The 23,145-nt window shown below is 36.0% G+C and overlaps 3 protein-coding genes across 3 annotated transcripts; 1 reads left to right on the top strand and 2 right to left on the bottom strand.

The window, feature by feature from the left end:
- Positions 1 to 5,026: 5,026 nt before the first annotated feature.
- On the bottom strand, positions 5,027 to 11,216 carry LOC121982294 (syntaxin-22-like). The gene is made up of 7 exons (XM_042535284.1): positions 10,807 to 11,216; positions 9,451 to 9,544; positions 8,344 to 8,483; positions 7,199 to 7,273; positions 5,785 to 5,942; positions 5,608 to 5,708; positions 5,027 to 5,537 (listed from the first exon to the last, which is right to left on the bottom strand). The coding sequence occupies exons 1-7, from the start codon at positions 10,992 to 10,994 to the stop codon at positions 5,472 to 5,474; spliced, it is 822 nt and encodes a 273-aa protein (XP_042391218.1). The 5' UTR covers positions 10,995 to 11,216; the 3' UTR covers positions 5,027 to 5,471.
- Positions 11,217 to 15,686: 4,470 nt separating this feature from the next.
- Positions 15,687 to 20,300, top strand: LOC121982292. Its single transcript, XM_042535282.1, has 4 exons — positions 15,687 to 16,554; positions 16,640 to 16,713; positions 18,727 to 19,389; positions 19,532 to 20,300. Exons 3-4 carry the CDS (start codon positions 18,782 to 18,784, stop codon positions 20,130 to 20,132), a joined length of 1,209 nt encoding a protein of 402 aa, XP_042391216.1. The 5' UTR covers positions 15,687 to 16,554; positions 16,640 to 16,713; positions 18,727 to 18,781; the 3' UTR covers positions 20,133 to 20,300.
- On the bottom strand, positions 16,720 to 17,607 carry LOC121982293. Its single transcript, XM_042535283.1, has one exon. The coding sequence runs from the start codon at positions 17,501 to 17,503 to the stop codon at positions 16,847 to 16,849; it is 657 nt and encodes a 218-aa protein (XP_042391217.1). The 5' UTR covers positions 17,504 to 17,607; the 3' UTR covers positions 16,720 to 16,846.
- Positions 20,301 to 23,145: the final 2,845 nt, after the last annotated feature.

Genomic DNA, 23,145 nt, shown 5'->3' with positions numbered 1-23,145 from the left:
TCTACTTACAAAACATATAGACAAATATATTAAATTTATTTAATAGAATAAAATTATAAATTTTAATAAGAATATTATAATTTTTTCTAAATATATAATTTAATTTTTAATAAATATTTAAATTTATAATTTATATTTATTAAGTTCGTTTAGCCTCGATAAAAATTCAAGTTCACGAGCCATGAATATATTCATTAAATAAAACTCAAACTCGACTCGATTATAAATGAACCAAATTCAAATATTTAAAAATTCGACTCGACTTGACTCGCCGTTTATTAGGATAAAAAAAAATCTACATATTATGTGTCCGTATATAATCAATAGATCAATTATTTTAAACAGCTTAAAGGGCACATTATCATCTTTTACTCCAATAAAAAAACAGCCTTTATCATCGTTTAAGGGAGATGCCCGTCAACAAATAATAAATGAGAAACAATAAACCATAAAGGTGATATCAACTTTTATTTGTCACTTCAAGAGCAATAATGTCTTCATGGTTCTTAATAAATTTATAATTTTTTTAATTGTCTTTCTTTTTTTTCAATTAATTGGATAAAGCGTAGATTATTTTTTTTTCATATTTTATCATTGTGTTTAATTATTTTATTGAATATATATTTTTAAAACAGTTATAATTTAAACAATAGTTAATTGACAGTATATAATAAATCATTAATGATTCTTAATAAATTTATATTATAGTGATTAATTGTAATATTTGTAATTAATTATTAATTAGCCTGATTTTTTTCATAAAAATCTATCAATAATTTTGATATAATAATTTAAAAACATCATAAAATAAAATGATTAATAAAATTATTTAAATATGAGTAGAATTTACAAACTCTATCCAAGTCTCCTTAGCAATATCATGATTCACTGTATATAGATCCAATAATCTATCCTAAAACATAATGACTTTTTTGTTCTAAAAAAAAGATAGTTCGTTACATAAAATTCCTGTCATGCGGGGTCCCGGGAAAAGATCTATTATAGACAACTTTACCTTACTTTTTACAAGAAGTTATTTTCAGGATTTGAACCCGTGACTTTCTTTTGTTCTCAAAGCAAAGAGTTTATACAATCAGTATAGAAAATATGTGCAAAAAAAAAAAAATTGTTGATCATCTATAATGTTTTCAATTAGATATTTCTATGTAAATTATATATTGTTTAGGTAATTAAAGTTGTAGCTTGATGTGTACAGCGTTTGGATATTTCCTTTGTTTGCAGAGCCCAGAGTTAATATCATCCGTACGAAAAATATACATAAAGTAAGAACATGAATTTATTGATATGTATAATGTCTTCCATGTAAATTACACATGTTTTTTTTTTGATAATTCATCTAATTGATCTTTGGTATGTAATTATACACAGAAAAATGAATTTGTAATTCTTATATCTAGGCCCGCATATACCTTCGAAGGTGTATTTAAACCAATATTATACAAAATTTATGATTAACTTTACGATAACTTCGGCCCAGGATATATGGAGACTTATGCTCAAGACTCAAACAAATAAAAGCATTAGACTCCTATATATAGCGATGAATGACCTAAAATCATACCATTCAAAATGAAAAATTATATCATAAATTCTAAAATAAATAAATAAATATCAAATGTTTTTTTTTTTTTTTTGACTCTATATCAATCATCATGCTTGAATATTCATGAGGATGAAAATAAAATTAACTCTAATATAAATTTATGATATAATTTTGTATTATCAAATATATTTAACTTTAAAAGAGATCTTTATCTTCAACTGCTAGATATATTATCTCACAAAAACTATTTAAAATAAATATAATTTATATATTTTTAAATCAATAATTTAATTCCCATAATCATATAAATGAACATTAAAAAGTTGTATACTATCTATCAATAATTTTGATACAATAATTTAAAAGCCTTTAATATTATAAAATAAAATGATTATTATTGATCTATCATCTTTGTTTGGTAAGCCAAGAGTCAATATAATTAGTATAAAAACTATACATACAAAGAAAAAATACAAATTTATTGATCATCTACAATATTTTCTATATAAATTATACATTTTTTAAATAATTCATTTGATTGATCATGATATGAAATCCTACTGAGAAAGATGAATTTATAACGATTGTAATTAAAGCTTGATATGTATTATATTATTAAAAACATATTCAAACTAAGATTGTTATGATTAGAAGCAATACTAAGTCAATACCTATTAAGTGTGAAGGAAAATATATCATTCACTTCAAGAGTATCAATTGTAATAAAAGGTGATTATATTCATCCTAGATATCCTCTATAGCCCGTTAGCAAGTTCTATGAAGGAAGATAAATTAAGTCAATTTATAGTCGGCCGTCAAATGACTAAGGATGAAAGATGTATTTTTTCTGAAGACATGTGACCGTCAAAAATTGAACTTTACCCATTATAACAAAACTTTAAAAGCATCAAATGTCTACATAATGATGACCTAATAAGGAGTGACATAAAACTATACAATTATAAATATGAATGAAAAGGTAATATAACTTCTAAATAAATAAAATATCAAATATAAAAGAAACTCATTTGATAAAATAACTCATAAATGTACCATAGGTTTATAATGATTCTTATAAATAATGTATAAATCCTAAATCTGGTAAAATCATAATAGAATTTTATTATTAAAAATTATAATATAATTCTATTATAAAAAATCATAACAAAATTTTTGTTATATAAAATAATAATAAAATTTTATTATAAAAAATTTTAACAGATTTTTCTTCCATAACATTCATCGCATTGATTTTCATCTAAATATAGTCAAACGTCCCATAATATGAATATATTAAAGGGCACTACTAAATGATTAGATTATATTTATTTTTTTTATTGATTTTCATTAATTAAGATGATAAAATGAAATACTTTATATTCATTTTATTTATTTTCTGGCCGGTGAGATTCTATCCATTAAAATTACTGTATATTAAATAGGATATTTCATTTTAATTTGTTTCTAAGTTAGTTCCTTTTAACAAGAATAAAAAATGTCCTTTTAATTTTTATCTAAATTTAAAGAATCAAAAAATAAAATTATAAAATCCAATCATCTCCAGTCAAAGCTGGCGAGGTCAATTCGGTCTCATGTTTTTTTTTTAAAAAAATTATTTCTTAATTAATTTGATGATACGATCGGGTCCCACTTGAAAACGGGTTGGTTGCGAATCCACCACACGATTTACACAAAAACTTAATAAACACAATTTATTTTTTAATAGATGTGTAGTGATACGCCAAAGACAAAATTGAATATACTAGTTAGTATTCGATAAATTGATCATATCTCATGTGCATTACGTCGATGGCATTCTATATTAGATATCAAAATTTTTATAATGTAGATTGACAAGAATAATAAAAAATCTTCAATAATCTCATTGCACCTAACACTCACAATGTTCTCTCGATATCCTTTAAGTGTAGATCTCATCAATTATTATAGAAATATTCAATAGTTTCATCAAGTGCTATAATTTGTCATTGAGAAAAATAAAAGACCACACGAGCTTCTAAGTACTGCACAATCAATTTGATTGAAGCATCATACTAATAGTGTTTTAGTCTACTAGGATCGTGAATTTTTTTTTCAAATAAAACGCGCAATTAAAGGATATTGAATTTCTTGATCACTCATTGAGAGTGCTTCTCAATTTATCCTAATACCCAGTGAAAAAATTTCATGGGATCGGACCGATCATCCCAGAGCTAGTCAATAAGACTAACCATGTTTATCATTTGCATCGGGGTTATGGTACAACGGTATGACATCCAATTTGTCACTCATGTACCCACGGTTCGATCTCAGCAATGACATATTTGTATAAATTTTTCCTTCAAATGAGGTGCATAATCAAAGGATGCTGGGCTTTTAGACTATCTACCGCGAGCACTTCCCGATTTATCCTAGTGGCCGATGGAAAAATTTTGTGAGATCGGGCCGGCCACCTAGGGCTAGTTAATAAGGCTAATTGAGTTTATCATTTTTGCCATCGGGGCTATGGTGCAGTGGCAAAGCATCTAGGTTGTCACTGAGGCATTCGCGGTTCGATCCCAGCTATGGCAAATTTACAGGATTTTTTCCTCCAAATGAGGCGTGCAACCAAAGGATGCTGGGCTTCTTGGCCGCACGCCGCAAGCGCTTTATGATTTACCCTGGTGGTTGATGGAAATTTTTTCATGGGGCGAGGCCAGTCACCCTAGGGCGTCAATGAAGTTAATTCGGTTTATCATTTTTTCCCCTCCAAATGGTGTGCGCAACTAAAAGATGCTAGACTTCTTGGCCGCCCGCATAGAGCGCTTCCCGATTTACTTTGGTGGCTAGTGCGAAAATTTCATGGGATCAGACCGGTCACCTTAGAGCTAGTCAATGAAGCTAACTAGGTTTATCATTTTTTACCCCCGGAGCTATAGTGCAGCGACAAGGCATCCTGGTTGTCACCTAGACACCCACAGTTCAATCCCAACTATGACAAATTTATAAGAATTTTTCTTCCAAATGGAGCGCGCAACTAAAGAATGCTGGACTTCTTAACTACTCGCCACGAGCGCTTCCCGATTTATCCTAGGGTCGGGCCAGTCATCACAGGGCTAATAAATGAGGTTAACTGAATTTATCATTTAATAGGATGTACAACCAAAAATGTTGGATTGTTTGACCGTCTACGATAAACACTTTCTGATTTACCCTAATAAAAAAAATTCTATGAGACTAAAAATTAGTCAATGAGGCTAAGCTAGATTTTTAGTCTACTAGGATTGCAAGTTTTTCTTCAATGATAGGACATGAGGTTCCGGGACGCGATCAAGAATCTCTTACCGCGGGCCATTATTCAAAAGGAGGTTCCTCTACCTCTATTAAGCTAGAGACCTTCCAAATGAAGAACGTTGTTGATGGTGTCGTTTAGAGCGGATGGAAGGAAACTTTTACCTTTAACAAAGGGATAGAGGAAGACAATGGAAGGAATCAACCTTTAATGAAACAAAGTCAAACAATAATGGCTGAATTCGTATTACATCTCAAGAAAACAATGATGGTATCCACCTTTATAAAACACTGAGCGTTTGAATCAAACAACTTCTAAAAAAACAAATAAAAAGTACTGAACGTCAGAATGAACGAAATTTACAGCGACCGACAGGATTCCCAGATAAAAGTTAAAACGAACCGTCATCGTTACTCAACAACACGAATGATTGAATCGAACACTTGTGATACGCAGCGCATACAGACTCAAGCCAGAAACCTTTATATCCACTTTCAATAAGTCAACATTAAAAACTCTTGCCACTGCTGCAGCTTAACATTAATCATAGTAGAATGAACTTAGACCTGCCATCAGTTTGATCAAATCATTTTATGCTGCAGGACCCCAAAAGTCTAAGAACATTAAGGCCTCTGATTATGCTGCAACGACTATGATCAGGATAAGTAGGATGATTCCAAAAATCACCAAAAGCAGGCACATCTGGGTGCAAATCAATTAGTTAGCAAAAACACACAACAAAAGAGAAATAGAAGGTAGAAGCTGATCTTACCAAGGAAGAGTTTGACTTTTGGGTTTTTGCTGCCTTTTTGAGCTGCGACTTTGCTTGTAAAGTTGCTGCGTGAGAATTCTCAATGTGGGAGTTGATGTCATCTGTAAGTAAATATGAGTAAGTTTTTCCAAGAGTTAAAAATATAAGGAAATGGGTCTCGACAAACAATTTTCTTACCGATAACAATTCCTTGATCATTGACCAACACAGCAAGGTCCTTGAAGATCTCATTCACCTGACCGATCTGCTGCTGAATTTCTTGAATACCCTGTTCTCTTTCCTCAATGATTGCCTCATTGAAAACAATTTCATTATCCAGCAACAACACCTCTTGCCTATTAAAAAAACAAAAAACAAAAAAGGTGTTAGGCATTAGGATAGTATCGTAAAAGTTTCTTGGCAAATAATCTTTAGTGACTAGGCCTTCGAATATGAATTAGGGTTTGCCAATAAACAGGAACCAAGAAAAACCAATTCACTACGTGTGTTGTGATCCAAGTAATATAGCTTTCCATCAAGGTTCACCTTTTGCATCTTTGGAATCACCATTAGGCATGCTGAAGGATCGTGCAATGCTGGATACTAACCCTGACAATTTACCGCAACAATGATTGAGTCAACTAAGATCGGTGTCCATGGGTGAGTAATAGTTTTCCAAATTTGAAACTGGATAGCTCATGTTCTTGAGCAGTGGCGGACTCAAAATGACTCCTGCATGATTCTGAGCCTTCCTATGTTTCCCTCCGGAAAGCTTCACCATGATTGTCAGTCACAGATGCTATAGATATACCAACAACAACTAGCAAGTTGAACATAGTTGTTGGCTTTTCTTCACCAAATATTCTACTGAGCATACTCTGACTGAGTAGCTCAATTCTAACACTTTTCCCTCATTGACATCTTTCTACGCTAAATATCCACACCATAACTAATACATGCTCCATCACCTTCAAAATTCCATAGTATGTATGCATATATATGTTAAACACAATCTACTAATATGTGTTTTTTCTTCTTCCCTTAAATAGACACTTGCAAGTTATTTGATATTTAACATAGTCATAAACATTGAATAAATGGTGTTAAAAGCTACCAATGATAGTTATCTTAACAAACTGAAACTGAAGAATAGGAAAATTGTTGATTAAAATGTGAATCTAAGAATTGTTGTTAATTAGTTAACAGTGCAAGGTAGAAGTAGATTCTAGAGAGTAGAAAGATGTGATGAAGAGAAGGTAAAACATAGATAATTGGTATGTCACAATTAGTGGAAGTTGGTAATTGTTATGCATCATCATCTACACAGGATTTTTGAGCATATATTTTGAACCTAATATCCAATTCCATGCACCCCTCAGGCCCTCACATCAACCATGATAATCTTCTCCATATCCAGAAAAAAATTAGAAGATCAAAGATTCTGGAAATCAGACTTTGCAGAGACCCAAATAATATTCAACTATCAAATGAAAGAGACTTACGCTTGTTACTTGAACTGGCCAACTGAATTTTCTCACAAGAGATAAGGTGGTCGTGAATAACCAACAAGTTAACATGTAGATACTAGGAAAATACATGAGCCAGAAATCACCTTCTAGACTCTGCAAGCAGAGCACGTTGTTCAAAGGGCTTGGTAGAAACAGAGTCAGCTTCAGTTGCAGCATAACTGTGCAAATATAACCAGGATTAATATAAGGTAACTACATAAGTTAATTAATAAACACAGTAGTAATTAAGTCAATACAATTAAAAAACTATAGTTCACTACTGATTATGATTATTAGCATGGCTTTAAAAGCATGGGGACTGGGTAACATATGTGATTGCCTAGGCAAAATTTGAATAGGGCAGCCTAGTGCAATTTGCATGTGCATTTTTTTAAAAAAAAATATTTATTTGGTTCACATGAACCAATTTAGATTAACCAAATTGATTTAAAATCCTTAGTTATCGTATTTGACAACCTGTACCTTAGTGTCAAACAATTATTTTCGAAGTGAAACACATTTTGGATATCAACTGAATGCATATTACTTACATATATGCTCCATCTTACATTGCTAATTATCAGATTGTTTATATTTCAAAAATTTCCAATTGTATGATTGACATTTTTTACCATGCGGAAGTATCAACTAAATATGTAGACAAATATACTTCAATCTATTGTTAGTTATTTTTCATCGATATAATTTTTTGAATACTCTAATAAGGATCACATTATTGACCCTGCATATCTCATGTGTTATGCAGATGGATTGATCACCTGCTACCTACATACACTATTTTGACCTTCAATATTAGCTTTGATTAAAAACATTTAATTGTACTAGTTAATGTATAAACTAACGTTACCCGACCTGGTTAATCTTTTTTTTTTAATGTACAAACACCCATACTAACTATAACATGTTTTAGCAGAACCAATCTGTTGTCCAATAGAAAACAATTTAGGTTTGAGTGCTTTTAAAATTTGTAACAAAGATTCATGTCACAGAAAGAAACCAAGAAATCATCTGAAACTGGAATAAAAGATACTGGTGTTAACAAAAACATGAGTTTTATAATTATAATTGGAAAAAAGTGTAAACATAGATCTCAAGAATAACCAAAGCAGAAAGCCAACCTCTATCAAAACCAAAATGGAATCTGTTTGAGGACATCTTGTCAATATCATGGCATTAAGAAAACAACAGCAGTTCAAACTACAAACATCAACAGCAAAGTTCAAATTACCTTGAAGGAAGAGTTGCTTGTGAGCCCAATGGGGCAAATGCAGTCTCTCTCTCAGCTGACACCCTCTGGAGTTTCTGGAACTCCTTCAAAATATTTTGGAAATCCTTTGCAAGTTTTGCATCAGCGATTTTTTTGCTTGCCTGATAGAACAAATAAATACTTAAGAACATGAAAAAACATATGATCATCAGAGTATTGTAACATATAATCACAAATTTGCATTGGTTGCAGACTAAGCACGAAAAATGGATTGACAGGTATCAGTTTAGAGATTGAATGTCTAGATACCAGAATTTGTTATTTCAGGTGCCTCTTCTTTACCCACAAGATGAAGAAAGATGGTCTAGCATCCTACCTCAATTGAGTTTAAATTGAAAAGCCCAGATGGCTGAGAATACTATGGAAATTCGGAAACCTAAAATTTAGTGGGTTTCTCTCCTAATTTTTAAGGGCAGCACACCCAGATATTTCATGATTGCATGGATATTATAACAAATTGTCAACAGTGGATAGTCTCTCAATTGTGATATTCTGAGCCACCTTCATGTTTAAAAGAACACATTCTTACAGCCTATGGTGAAGGATCAAGAAAGAGAATGACTCCAACTAAGCCAAACTAATGCTGAGAGAGTGGAAGCTGATCTAATCTAGGTCTAGGAACACAGGTCTGCTAGCATACAATTTCGTTCATAATTCATAGTAAGAAAACCATCGAAGCTGGTTTGTCATTGCTGTTAACACTGGTTCCCATGTCGAATCAATTGAGCACGTATTCTTGTATTGTGATTACTGTATTATGGAATGATTTTATAAAGATATATGGTTTTCCCATTGAGGAACCTCCTGGCATTTAGTTAGAATGTGTTTCCTGCAGCTTTGAGGCCATGATTTGGAATCTCTTCCATACAGTCACCATATATATATCATGTATGGGAAGAAAGCAACAGGAGGGATTCCAGAAGGGCTACAAGGTGGAGACACACATGACAAACTCCATTGTAGTTATAAGAAAAAAATCATTATATTGATAATCCTAGCAAATAACTGCTGAACTAATGCCAGGAGAAAAAACAAGATAAAAAATACATATAATGAATTGAAACTTACACTGACTTCAACATGGTGATCTGTTTCACTAGCTTGTTTAAGTTTCGCGGAGGTATCTTTAACTAACTGTCCAATTTGTAGCCTTGTATTGTGCCTGCCAGCAAAGTAAATAATGTTAAGCAACAAGTTTATAAAATAGGAATAAGTCCCATAAGAAAACAAGTTTTACAAGGGAAACACCATACATGCAGCTACCAATGCACACACTTGTTCAGACAAATCAAATCTAATAGTCATGATGTGAATTAGATAGGTGATAGGCATATAGGCTTGGGCTAGTAATGTGCCCAAAGTGTCTACATAAATTAAGTCAAAATAAACTAAACTTCGGGAAACAAATTAATGTACTTATGCTTTCACAACATTAGGGTAATGAAAAAGTTAACAAGCATTTTAACTACATTACAGATATACTTTCAAACATGGAAAAACTTGCAGAGGTTCAGAAGTTGATAAACACAGAATATCTGCAATTGATCAGATGCATAGTAAAGGAACCAATTTTCACATCTTAAATCTCTCTCAACCATAGCATCATTGAAACAGATTAAGAAATCTAAACAACCATCCTTCACATACAAAACACATGTTTCCAACAAAGTCATACAAGTGTGAAGAATGTTAACTACTTACAACTGATAAGAAAGAAGCTAGCTCATTTTTTCCAGCTTAAGTAGATCAAGAATTTGCAGAAGAAATGGTTGAAAGTTTGTTTGTTCTTCATGTAGTAAGCTCCTTAGTTACAGAGCTTAAGACATGAAGAAAAACTAATTTAGTTATTTTAAGATATGCCCTAGGTCTTCTAGCCTGCACATTTTGCAGAGACGTAATTTTATCACACACCTTCATTCAGCACACAGAAGACTGATAGCAACAAAGAATCAGTAGCCAAAAATAGATACATTAATGAGCCTATCCAAATGGCAAACATGTCAGATTTACCAACTATTTGGGTGAGCACTTTTATCATGTAAAACAGTTCTCGATCTAATGTTAAACATATAGAACAATTGTTGTTAGGATCTCTAACACCCTGCTGCTGGGCAATGTCAATAACAAAAGCTTTTTTTTTGAATAAAAACCTTCCACTTAAGCTGACAATGATCGAGCAAGAATCATAATCCTTGAAAAAAATTGATGAGCGTTTGACATCGTTTTCAATCTTAATTAACCACTTGGACTATACATGTAGATTAACATGAAAAAGGGTAAGTCAAAGACCAGTTAAGAAATCAACCTTAATATCAAAGCGGCGAATTCAAATTAAACCAACCGTAACCAAGAAGCATCGAATTTATGGAATTCTAGAGAACGAAATTAGAAAAATGCAGATCCAATAGGGCTCAACGTCCGCACAGCTTATCTCGGAGTTCGGGGGTATCCTTGGGGGTGCCGATCGTGTTGACCAGGCGCTCGAAATTGCGAACCGACGTGGTGATCTGGAACAGCCCCGCGGTGACCGCCTGCGACTGATCCTGCCGCCCATTGATAAGATCCCTCCGCTCGGCGAGCGGTCGCCCCGCTTCCAGATCCTGGAAGCTCATCCCTCTCTCCCTCGACTTCAATAATCACGGGGAGAAGGGAGGCGAGGACGATCGACGAGACGGGAGCCGGCAGGGAATTCGCCGCGTACGCGAGAGAAGAAGCCGCAACCGATCGAGACTTGGCCTAATTGGGGAAGGGGAAGGGGAAGGAGCGATTTGGGAATCAATCAACGATAACGATAACGATAACGTGAAATTGAACCGGCAACGTTCCGTTCTCTGATTGAAGCCCAATTGAACCAATTACGCACAAAATAACATTACATGTATATATATATATATATATATATATATATATATATATCAAAACTCAAAAATTACTTTATAAAAAAAATAATCAAGATTTGATATTGTTACGATGTTCTAGAAACAACTTTTGCCTCGGTGGAATTATCCTCCGATGAGAATTAGTTAGAGCCTCATTAATAGGTCATTTGCACTAGCGTATGCTATTTTTTTTTTTTTGTATTTTTTATTTTATCGAATGTCTATAAAAAGATAATCAAGAGCATCAAAATTTAAATTTAAATTTTAAAAGAGATGATTGATTTTAAGTGTGCATACATTATGAGGAATGCTATAACGGTGTCGAATATGGTATAATCATTGTGAGATATTGTAATGTAAGTGTGATGAATTTTACAATTTTTGTGGAATGTTGTAATTGTGTGTCACATTGTAACCGTTTTGAATGTTGTAACTGTGCCGAATCTTGTGACTTGTGGAATGTTGTATGTTTCTTAAAACTTAAAAGTTTATAAAATTAAAGGTTTAATTATTTTTTTATATTTATATTTTTATTTTGTAAAAATAATTTTTTAAAACATAATTTTTTAAATTTTAAAATAAAAATTAGAAAAAAAAATCAAACTAAAGAATATTTAAAATTTTAAAATAAAAAAATATTTAAAAAAAATCAAAAACTTAATGACAATATTAAGGTTTAAAGTCTAAGATTTAAGATTTTTAGAACTTTAGGGTTTAGTTTTTAATATTTAGGATTTTGATGTTTAAGTTTAGGAAGTGTTTGATTCAAATTATCATGTATAATTTTAATTATGATAATCAATATTAACTTTGTAATCATGTAGAACCTTATGCTTCCCAAGTATTTATATTCTGAATTATATTCTCAATTTGTTGGTGTGACACAGGTATGCTCCATTATGACATTATCTAAGAATCACTTGTTACTTAAATTAAATAGGATTAAATAATATAATTTATTTAGATAATTAAATTTATCAATAATAAACTTCAACTAAACATGTCCTTAAAGTTTAAGATTATTTTAGAGTTTAGAATTTAAGATTTGTGATTTAGGTGGCGTTTGGTTTATGGGTTTGGGAATGAAGGAATAGATTCATTCCCAAACTTTGTATTTGGTTGATAGGAATAAAATCAAAATTTTGAAATGAAATCAAAAAATTTGGGTATGGATGAAACTCACCCCCTCATTTAGATTTTAATGGAATAAGAATATGAATTAAGTTTTAGACAAAAATACCCTTAGTATATTTGTTCAATTTTTTTTTAATTTCACACTCTATCTCCTTATTCTCTTTCATAATATTTTCTCTCTCCTTATTTTATCATCATACTTTCTCCCTCGACATACTTTCTCTCTCCTCATTCTCTCTCTATCATTTTCTCTCTGTATTCTCTCCCATCATATACTCTCTCTCCTCATTTTCTCTCTTTTCATTCTCTTCCATCTCACTTTCTCTCCCATTACACACTTTCTCCTTATTTTTTTATCATACTTTCTCTCTCATCGTACTTCCTCTCTCCTCAATCTCCCTTAGCATACTCTCTCCCCTCATTTCCTCCCATCATAGTTTCTCTCTCATTACACTCTCTCTCTTTATTCTCTCTCATCATACCTTTTCTCTCCCCAGTCTCTCATCACACTTTCTCTCTCTACATTTCCCTATCACGCTTTCTCTCTCAACCCATTTTCTCTCTCATCATACTTTATCTCTACTCACACTTTCTCTCTCCTCACCTTTTCATTTTTTCTCATAATCCTTTCTCTCTCTTTTTTTTCCATCACTCTTTCTCTCTCATCATACTTTCTCTCTCCTCAGTTTCTCATTTTATTTTATCATACTTTCTCTCTCTTCATTTTTTTCATCACTCTTTCTCTCTTAACATGCTTTCTCTCTCCTCAGTCACTCATTTTTAGAGCCGTCAATTTGGGTTGGGCCCGTCGGGTTGACCCGCCCCGCCAAACAATTTAAGCGGGTTGGGTTGGAATTTTATCAACCCAAGTCCGCCGTGGGCCGACCCGCCTAGGCCCGCGACCCGCGCGGGTTGGTCCGCTCGGGCTTGGGTTGGCCCGCGGGTTGAAAAACACATGTAAGCTAAGTTTTAGGCCAATTTATTATCTTTCTTTGTTATAATTTTGAAATAAAAATAGTATTTTTCATCCAACATAAGTACTCATTTGTGTTTCTTTATATTTAAAATACATGTTTATGTATACATTTAATTGTAGAAAACTTTTTCAAAGTAAAATGTTGAACATTTGAAATATTTTTTAATTTTTTAAAAAAATTTTGATGGGCCCGCGGGTTGGCCCGCTAAACCCGCAACCCGCCTTAGAATGGGTTGGGTTGGAAATTTCCCAACCCGCCAAGTTGGCGGATTGCCCCGCCCCGCCCCGCAAAATCGTTAGCTCGCCACGGACCGACCCGCCCCGCCACGGGTTGGCCCGTCTGACAGCTCTACTCATTTTCTTTCATCATACTTTATCTCTCTTCATTTTTTCCATCACCCTTTCTATCTTAGCATACTTTCTCTTTTCTCAGTCTCTCATTTTCTCTCATAATATTTTCTCTCTTTTCACTTTTTCCCATCTCACTTTATCTCTCGTTGTACTTTCTCTCTCCTCACTCTTTCACTTTCTCTCATATTACTTTCTCTCTCTTCATTTTTTCCATCACTCTTTCTCTTTCATCACACTTTCTTTCTCATCATACTTTTTCTCTTCTCAATCTCTCCTATCATGCACTCTCTGCTCATTTTCTCTCATCATACTTTCTCTCTCTTCATTTTTCCCCAACGCACTTTCTCTCTCATCACATTTTCTCTCATCATATGTTTCTCTCACATTCAACTTTCTCTCTCCATCTAATTTTTTCTCTTATTTTCCTGTAAGAGTAAAAAAAAGAAATTTAAGTTCATTCCGATTGAAAATATTTAACTAACCAAATATCATTTTTAAGAATGATACTCAAGCTCATACTTATTCATATTCCATAATACTATGACACTCATTCTCATTCTGATTCTTAGGAGAGAACCAAACGCCAATGTATTTTAAACTTTGGGATTTTAGTATTCGAGTTTTTTTATTTAGGTTTTAGTATTTAAGGTTTAAAATTTGGAGTTAACATTTAGCACATTTAGGGCATGTTTTGTGGTAGTTAATTAAAATTATATTTTAAATAAATTAGAATAATTTTAGTAAGTTGATAAAATATAGTTTGATATAATAATATTTTATATAAAATATTTTTAATAAAGTTAGAGAGCAGTGACTATCTATTATATTAAAATAATAGTATTTTAAAAATAAATAATTATTAAATACCATTTTAGTATTTATAATAAGAAAAGTCAATAAATAATTATTAAATACCATTTTAGTATTTATAATAAGAAAAGTCCATAAATAATAATTCCTTTTACTTTTTGCCCTTAAAAATATTATCACTTTTGATAATTTTATTTTCAATTTATTATCCTAATTAATTAAACCGCAACCAGATTCATTGGACTGAACAACGTCCGTAGAGCGGCGCGGCGGGCATGTGATTGCGCGCGGCCGCCGCTTGCCGGCAGCGTGTAATGCGTGCCACGTGCACCTGCGTCGCGTGGGGCCACCTCGGGCTTTCATCTAGCTGTCGATTCGCTGACCGAAATAACGTCGATTCGGATGAATTAATTGGGTTCGCGATTCGAATTGGAAAATAACTTAAAATTTTTAAATTTGAATCCGAATCCAAATTCGAATAATCCAATTAAAAAAAACCTTTTCTTATTATTTTTTTATAATTCTTTATTTTTATTTTAATATTCATCATTAAAAATAAAAATATCTAAACTTTCAAAATAAAATTTAATTTAATAAAAAAATCCACTAAATTTTAAATTCAAATATCCGGATTAATCTGAATAAAATTCAAAAAACCTCTATTAGAACCTAATCTACATATGAAAAATCCTAATACCAATTCGACTAAAATATGAAAATTTCAATCGAAATTTAATATTTTTTTAAGGGAGGATATCTGATCTATTTTTTTATTAAGAAATGGTTCATAATATAATTATAGTCATATTATCATTATGATCTCTTTTTAAATTTATCTTCTCAGTTAGATTATAATTTATGTTGGGATGAATGGTCGAAAATTGTTAACAATAGATGAGTGACCAGGCTATCGGACATAGAATGGAAGAGATTATCCATTCTGATCCAAATTATAATCCGAATGAAAAAGTAAATATATAAATAATATATAATACAATTATGACGGACCAAGGATCCGGTTTTATATTTTTCGGATCGAATTCGCTGATCAATATTTCTTCGCACAATATTTATGTCTAAATCAGACTAATTAATCTCTTCCATTAATTTTAAACGCCTTTTAAACGCTTAGTAAATCATTTATTTCAAGAAGACCAAAAGTCTAATTTACGCTTGCAGTAGTTCTTCTCTCCAGTGCGAAAAACCCTAGAAAATGTGCGTTCTAAGAACCAACGGAACACGATCGAATCATGTGGGATCACGCATCGCGTCAGCTCCTCGTCAGCTACTAGCAAGTCGGATTCAGCGGCGGATTGGTGACCTTCTTCCTTGATCTTACACGCCTCCTCAATTTCATCGTTGAAAACTAGAACAAGAGCCAGCTCGTCGTGTTGCTCTTAAATTTTCGATTTTTATTTGATTCCATCGCATTCCAGTGAAATTTGCATCTTTTCTCCTCGCTTGTCCTGTTCTAGCCCTAAAGCGGCGGCGGTCATTGGATCCCGAGACCGGAACAGCTCCGCCTAATCTCGCCCTTTTTTTAATCTTTTATCTACTCCCACGTAAGGATTTGACATCGGCAGTCGGGAGTGGAAAAGGAAAAGGAAAAGGAATAGATTAAGCCCTAAAGCACTCTTGCTCCCAGTGTGTTTGATGGAGATTGGATAGAGCTCGGGAACAGCTGTATCCAATTACCCAAAAAAACTTTGAACTTTCGCCCCACAATCCACATACGCTACTGTTGCTTGTATCTTCCATGAATGTCTCTATAACTTTCCCTCCCTTCGCCATCCTGCCTTCACTCATTCTCTTTGCTCCCTCCCTCCTCTCTTGCTGGTCCTCCGCCCGCCGGACTGCGGTGGTTCTGGCGATTCTGCTGACGGAAATGCGGAAAGATTTAATTTTTGACGAAGTGGTTGTGGGTTGATTGAGGTTCTGAAAAGGGGGAGTTTTTTTTGAGGAAGAGAAAAGTGCCACTATTGTACTACGTTCTTGATCTTTCCAAAAAGCTTCGCCTTTGGAGTAAGACTAAGAAACAAGAATTGTTTTAGCTTTTGAAGATTCAAATAAAGCTTTTTTATTGATCATATTCTTGACTTGGTGACAGCTTCGAGTTCTTGAACAGTTGAACGGCCTTGGAGGAAGCAAAAAATGCAAAGTGGCCATTTCTTAGAACGAAAGGTATGCATCTCCATTGTGGCCATTGTAAAGGATTCCTCTATCTTAATTGAGCGAACCATCAGCAAGAAAGAATCAAATTCATCTAACGACATACAGAAAAAATGAATCTAAAACTTAAGGGAGGAAGGGGATATCATTTGGTTTTGGAGCTGCAATCCGAGTTGATCGCGCTCCCATTGAGCAAAAAGAAGTTCAAGTGGCAATTGAGGCGTGTGAAAAACCTTACGGAGAGGAAAAACCCCACCTTCCACCTTGTTCTGGCTTGCCCAATGAGCTCGAACGGCACCATCCCCCTCTTCAGAGCGACGTCCATGGTGTCCCTGGCTCCCTCACCGAGTGGGATTGGCTGCGATTGGAAGAGATAGTTGAGTTCCAATGAGTTATTCTTGGCGACCTCGAATGGATCAGCCCGCAGCACAGCGACATCAATACCATGGAACTGGAGAAGAATTCTCTGGTCAGAGAAGCTTGCATGAGCCCTCATGTTGTCGTTCTCTGCTACCATTGTCAAGGTCATGTCGATCTGGAGGAGTCCAGATTGGTCGTAAACTAGATTGTTGAGGTGAGCATAGGCGACCTTGATGTAAGGTGCTTTAGGCTTGTAGATTATGTAGACGGTGAGGACGACAATACCAGTGATGATAACAGCAATTACCAGGATGAGACACACAATTGCAATTGCCCAGACCAGTGGATGGGTGTGCCGTCCTTCGTCGGAGATGAGCCGCGGCATCAAGATTTGTCTATCGCTTGTGCTGTGCCTGTGTGGAAGCCTTAGGTAGGTGGTCATTGGCTCTCTAAGAAAGTGGCATGGTAGATTGCTTTTTTTTTTCCAATAGCAAAAGAAAATGCCATGCTTGCCTTGTGTTAGCCAGTTTGTGCTTTTGCTTTTGTTGTTCCACTACTAGCCACAACTGATCTACCAACATTTCTGAGTGTCTGATCCTTATTGGCTTTAGGTATCTTTTCTTTTCTTTTTTATCTTAAACCTTAAGCGATGATCACTTTTCCTGAACTGTTTTACCTTTTGACTTAGTTGCTTTCCTGATCTGTCCCTCTTGAGAAATCTGGAATAGATTTACCAATATTTTTTTGGTTCTGAGTCTTCCTTACTAAGTGAAGATCATGCTAACCATGCTCCGATTGAAATCTGTTGGAGATATTTGCTGGAGATAATAAAATTGTAGGATTTAAAAAAGCTAAATACAAAGATTTAGTCTTATCTCATCTACCTAGATGACCTTGATTTGCTAATTCAAGGTTGCCAAGTTGGGAAGGATAAACTGTCTGGGATGACTGAACTACGTTTCAACATTCAACGTGTGCAAGTCGTGCTCGGGCCCTAGATTTGCACCCTATTCTTGCGAACCCACATTCTTGCGAACCCACAGATATGAGAGAGAGAGAGAGAGAGAGAGTCTCTACCCATACATGTTCACAACTTCCATGGTTGTGAATTGCGATTTATTATAAACCAACCACAAAGCTACAAAACTTCAAATGTGAGACTAAAATCTCTGTCACAATAAAGTCTCATTCTATCCACCTCTTTTCCATTCACATTTCCAACAAATCTACTGGAGATTTAGGTACAAATATAGACTCTTACTCAATTTGGGTACAAACCACTATCATGAAAAGTTTCCAACAAATTCTACTGGAGATTTAGGTACAAAATATAAACTCTTACTCAATTTGGGTGCAAACCACTATCATGAAAAGTTTATGGGAGCCACTAGCTTTTGTCTAGTCCTTATTTACCTAGGCTTCGATGTCTGTCAAAACAACCAATGATCTCATCTAATGCAAGATAGAACCTTATATAGTTCTTTAAAGCTTTGCTAAGCAAACATTTAATAGTATAGTTTTGTGTAACTTCCAATCATGAAAAGAGAAGATTGATATTTCTCTGCATTTATCTTTTCAGTTAAACAACTTGCAAAAATTGGGATCCTTTTGACTATCAGTTTGTGTTCCACCTTATTTGATCTAAACTTTGTCGTCTTTATACAGCTTTTGACCGGATAAACCAAGGCATGGAGATCATTGATCGATACTTTTGACAATCATGGATCCACAGATTTTTTTCAGATTGTCTATTGGATCCTTGGGGCTAAGATTACCAGTGGATGCATTGAAGGATAGACCAAGTGCAGTACCTGCATATTCGAAGTGTTCGTGTGACATACGCCTGGGAGATCTTCCCATTCGACGAACAAGAGTGCCCCTAGTCTCATCCCCTCGAGGCAGTCCTGATGCTATCAGCAATCCTGTTGTATTCTATCTCGCGGAATCTGATGTCAAGACACTGACAGTGTCAAGACATTTCAGTGTGCCAAAACCGAACCTTCAGATTACTGTGTACATGGGTAAGCAGGGTTCACATTGTGGTGTCACTGGTAGAAGGCTGGTAATTGGGTGTCTCGGATTAGAAATAGGACTCGAACAGTTTGAGAAACCGACACTGCTTCATAATGGGTGGATCGGTCTTAGGCAGAAGAAAGGGGGGGAGGTTTCGAAACATGGACCCGAGCTTCATTTACAGGTGAGATTGGATCCTGATCCCAGATATGTCTTTAAATTTGAAGATGAAACTACCTTGAGTCCACAAATAGTTCAGCAACAGGGTGCCATCAAGCAACCGATATTTAGCTGCAAGTTTGTCAAAGATCGAAGGTAAGTTTTCATTCTTTTGGTCTCGTTTAGTTGGACAGTTGAATTATTGTATATTTCTACTCGAGTTTCTTAAAATCTTGCTACTTGTTCTTCTTTTTGTGCAACTGGAAGTTGTTAGCTAATAGATTTCTGGTTACACTAGATCGAGCATGAGTGATGAGGATGGCGACGACGCTGAAAAGAGGGAGAGAAAAGGTTGGAAGGTAAAGATTCACGATCTCTCAGGCTCAGTTGTGGCTGCTGCTTTCATGGCAACTCCATTTGTGCCGTCGACGGGTTGTGACCGAGTTGATCGTTCCAACCCAGGTGCATGGCTCATACTCCACCCCAATGCAGCTGGCTCTGCCGAGAGCTGGCAACCATGGGGCCGCCTCGAGGCATGGAGAGAAATCGGTCATCCAAGAGACACTATATGCCTTCGGCTCCAAATTCTATCAGAAGGCCAGGAAGCCAGCATCCTTGTTTCTGATGTAGCAATAAACACCGACAAGGGAGGAGAATTCAACATAGACATGGACCGACATGAACCTATTGCCGGCGGTTTTGTGATGAATTGCAAGGTGTCTGGGGAGGAGAAGTGTAGCGAGCCACTGGTTCAACTGGCAGCGCGACATGTTACCTGCGTGGAGGACGCGGCTATCTTCATGGCACTCGCGGCCGCGGTGGATCTTAGTGTCAAGGCATGCCGGCCATTTGGAAGGAAGGCAAAGAAGGGGGTTTTTGGCCATTCTTTTTGTTCCTAGCATAGCAAGGTGTATGTTCTAGCATTTTATCAAATAGTTCGTTCGACTTGTGCTTGGACTTTATCGATCTTCGCTATGCGAATATGATGCATAAATATTGTCAGTGCGTATGTCTCACAAATGCGGAAGCTTTTGCACTAAGTTCTTATAAATTTTGTGGGAGTCAAATTTAATTGTGTTTAAATTTGTTTATTTACGTATGGAGCTTGTTCAAATTTGTTTACTAAAATCTCATAGAGCTTGAGTTGAACTCAAGTTTATTCAAATATTATTTAAGGTTTTAATAAAGTTTAACTATTTGTGGCAAGAACAAAGACGATATTGCCTAAGTTGCCTTCTCGGCCATATGAATCGAGCAACCTGCCCTTTTCAATTGCTTGCCGAATTCTACCTTGAAGGAGCTTCTCGGTTCGATCAATGTCCTCCAAGACGACCACCGAAAATGGGTATTTATGAATCGCTTCCACAATTCGATCCATGGATGTTCTCCGGCAGTGGCTAAAGCTAGACTCAGCATAGTCGTCGTCCTCCGTGCAAGAAGCATCACAAAAACTAACTATTGCTGGTTTGACACCAAACATCAGCTTTGATAGAGCACTCGCCATCTTCCTCTTTCCAACTTTGTCGGGTCCGACAAGCAGCAACCAAGCACCACCTTCCCTGCCTCTCCCGTCGCCGGACTTGCATTTCGATACAACGGTAGCAACTGACAATGAGGCTTCATGTTGCCGACTTACTTTATTGGCGAGACCCTCGAATAACCTCATGAAGGTATCCTTATTGGTGTTGAATGAGGGCTGAATTGGAGAGCTTGGAGTTGCCAATGACGAGATCAGTCCTAACAGGAGCATAGGGCGAGGCAGTAGTAGGCCATCCACAGCGCGCGCTCAGCGATAGCATTAATTCGAGCTCCGATGACAGTGGAGTTTCCCGGCATTTGCTTCCATTGTCAAGCTTTGCAAGCTGCAGTCATGGAGGCAATGCTCGGCCTGCCTCTGATCTTGCAGAGGTACCACCGTTGCTTCCGGGGGTGGATTTAGGATATTAATTTAGTGTAGGTAAATTGCGACTACCATCGACGGGCAAGTTGCATGTTGCGGAGCGTGCCTCTCTCGGTCCAATTCTAGCAGCAGACCTGACAGTAGTGCACCAATCCAGCTCTCTCCTATTCCTACTCTGATCAGTTATGATCTTATATGCCCTAATCCATAAGAGAGGGCCAGGGGTTTTTTCATCTATCAAGAGAGGGTTCTCTGTAATCAAGCTAGAAGCTTATGCCTCCCTTGCTTTGAAAACTTCTTCGGAAGTCTCTACTTGGACGAGGATGGGTTTTGTTGATCCAGGTCGTAATTTTTTTTTTTTCCAAACGCCCGTGCTGACTCTGCCTTGGTTGCCTCCAATCATAGAAGAGGGATGAAAGAACATGATCCTCAAACGAGATTTCATAGATCGGTTAACTTTAAGCGAGCTGACCGGGAGGGAGACTAAGCAGGGATTCAAAAAAATCTCACCTTTCGGACGTTCAAGCGAGGGAAGATCTCAGCGATATCAGCATCGGCAGTAGGATCCCAATCGGGGTAGTAAAAGATGGAATTCACCGTCCTAGCTGCCTCACACGGTTGGCCCATGATCATATGTAAAGAGGTAAATCGGAAAATTATAATTGACTAGTGCAGGGAGAACTTTTTTCCACAACTTTACCTCGAACCCTTATCCTACATGGAGATCTCAATCATTGTGGCAAAAAGATGAATACACTTGTCCTCAGCGCCCCTGTCAATCCGTCCCAAAGTCAACATGGAAGAGATAAATCACGGGCAAACTGGAGATCCCAATCATGCTCCATGATCCATGGTCAGGAGGTGGACCTGGCATTGGAGGAAGGTCTCACATGATGCAGTTTCGATCAACCGCAGTCGATCATCGTTCTGGGAGTTCTTCAAGAGCTTACCCATCTGCTCCGTCGACGCCCAGCCGACCTCAGAGACGCTGTGAAAGTCCACTAGCCATTTGAGGTCGCCTAGATGGATGATCACGCCGCTTTGGCAGTCGATCGAGCTGATTGGTTCTCTGGTGGAGAGTTCTTTAGGAAAGGGAAGGACTTGGGCATTAAGCAGGTGCGGCGGCACATCGCTGGAGTGATCCCTCTGCATGACTTCTCTGATCACGGCATCGGGGTTGGAGTCTACGACAAGGATTGGATTTCGCCTCTCGGGTCTGGAGAGGACATCGAACACCCGCTTGACTTCCTTCGTGTGGACCTGTTCGCCCTGGTGCGGGTACAGACGAGAACTTACGTAGGGATTGTGGCAGGTGGAAGCTCGGTCGGTTAGACATAGGCCTAAAAAGCGAGAGGCAGCGGCAAAGGAAGAAATGGAGTGGACACTTGAGCTGCAACTAGGGATGTAAATAAATTAAACGGTTCACGAGTTATTCGAAGCTCGATTCGATAAAAAACTCGTTCGAATTCATTCATTTAACTTATCGAGCTGAGCTCGAGCTCGATTTTGAGCTCGATAGTTTTATTAAGCCGAGCTCGAGCTTAAGGATATTCGACTTGTGAGTTCACGAACATATTTGTTTATAGGCTCGTTAGCTTAGGCTCAAGCTCAACTCGTTTAAAGGGCTCGGGCTCGGTTCATTTAAAGGACTCAAGCTCGGCTCATTTATAGGACTCGAGAACATGTTCGTTTATAGGCTCGTGAACTCGGGCTCGAACTCTGCTCATTTAAAGGGCTCGAAAACGTGCTCATTTATAAGGTTGTGAACTCGGGCTCGAGCTCGGTTGGATTAAAGGGCTCGCAAACATGTTCAATGGTGTATTGAGTTTGAAAGTTTAATATAGTGATTTAGGATATTTGATGTGTTGAGTTTATATTATTTTAATTGTTAGATTTGTTGAATATTTACTCAAATGAGTTTTCAAGCTCGCTTAACAAGCCTGTAAAACGAGCCTTAAAATGAGCCCAAAAACGAACTCTAAAACGAGTCCGAAAATGAACTCAAGCTTACT

The sequence above is a fragment of the Zingiber officinale genome, chromosome 5A, assembly GCF_018446385.1.
Source record: "Zingiber officinale cultivar Zhangliang chromosome 5A, Zo_v1.1, whole genome shotgun sequence".
Taxonomy (NCBI): Eukaryota; Viridiplantae; Streptophyta; class Magnoliopsida; order Zingiberales; family Zingiberaceae; genus Zingiber; species Zingiber officinale.
The sequence above is the reverse complement of the archived record's forward strand: the minus strand, read 5'-3'. Positions and strand labels throughout refer to the sequence as shown.

Bases quoted from the DNA above. Each gene is read 5' to 3' on its own strand.
- LOC121982294 (XM_042535284.1), bottom strand. From the start codon at position 10,994: ATGAGCTTCCAGGATCTGGAAGCGGGGCGACCGCTCGCCGAGCGGAGG. The intron at 7,274-8,343 runs GTAATTTGAACT...ATATTTGCACAG, and splicing joins CAAGCAACTCTTCCTTCAAG to TTATGCTGCAACTGAAGCTG. The intron at 5,709-5,784 runs GTAAGAAAATTG...ATTTACTTACAG, and splicing joins TGATCAAGGAATTGTTATCG to ATGACATCAACTCCCACATT.
- LOC121982293 (XM_042535283.1), bottom strand. From the start codon at position 17,503: ATGACCACCTACCTAAGGCTTCCACACAGGCACAGCACAAGCGATAGA.
- LOC121982292 (XM_042535282.1), top strand. From the start codon at position 18,782: ATGGATCCACAGATTTTTTTCAGATTGTCTATTGGATCCTTGGGGCTA. The intron at 19,390-19,531 runs GTAAGTTTTCAT...TGGTTACACTAG, and splicing joins AAGTTTGTCAAAGATCGAAG to ATCGAGCATGAGTGATGAGG.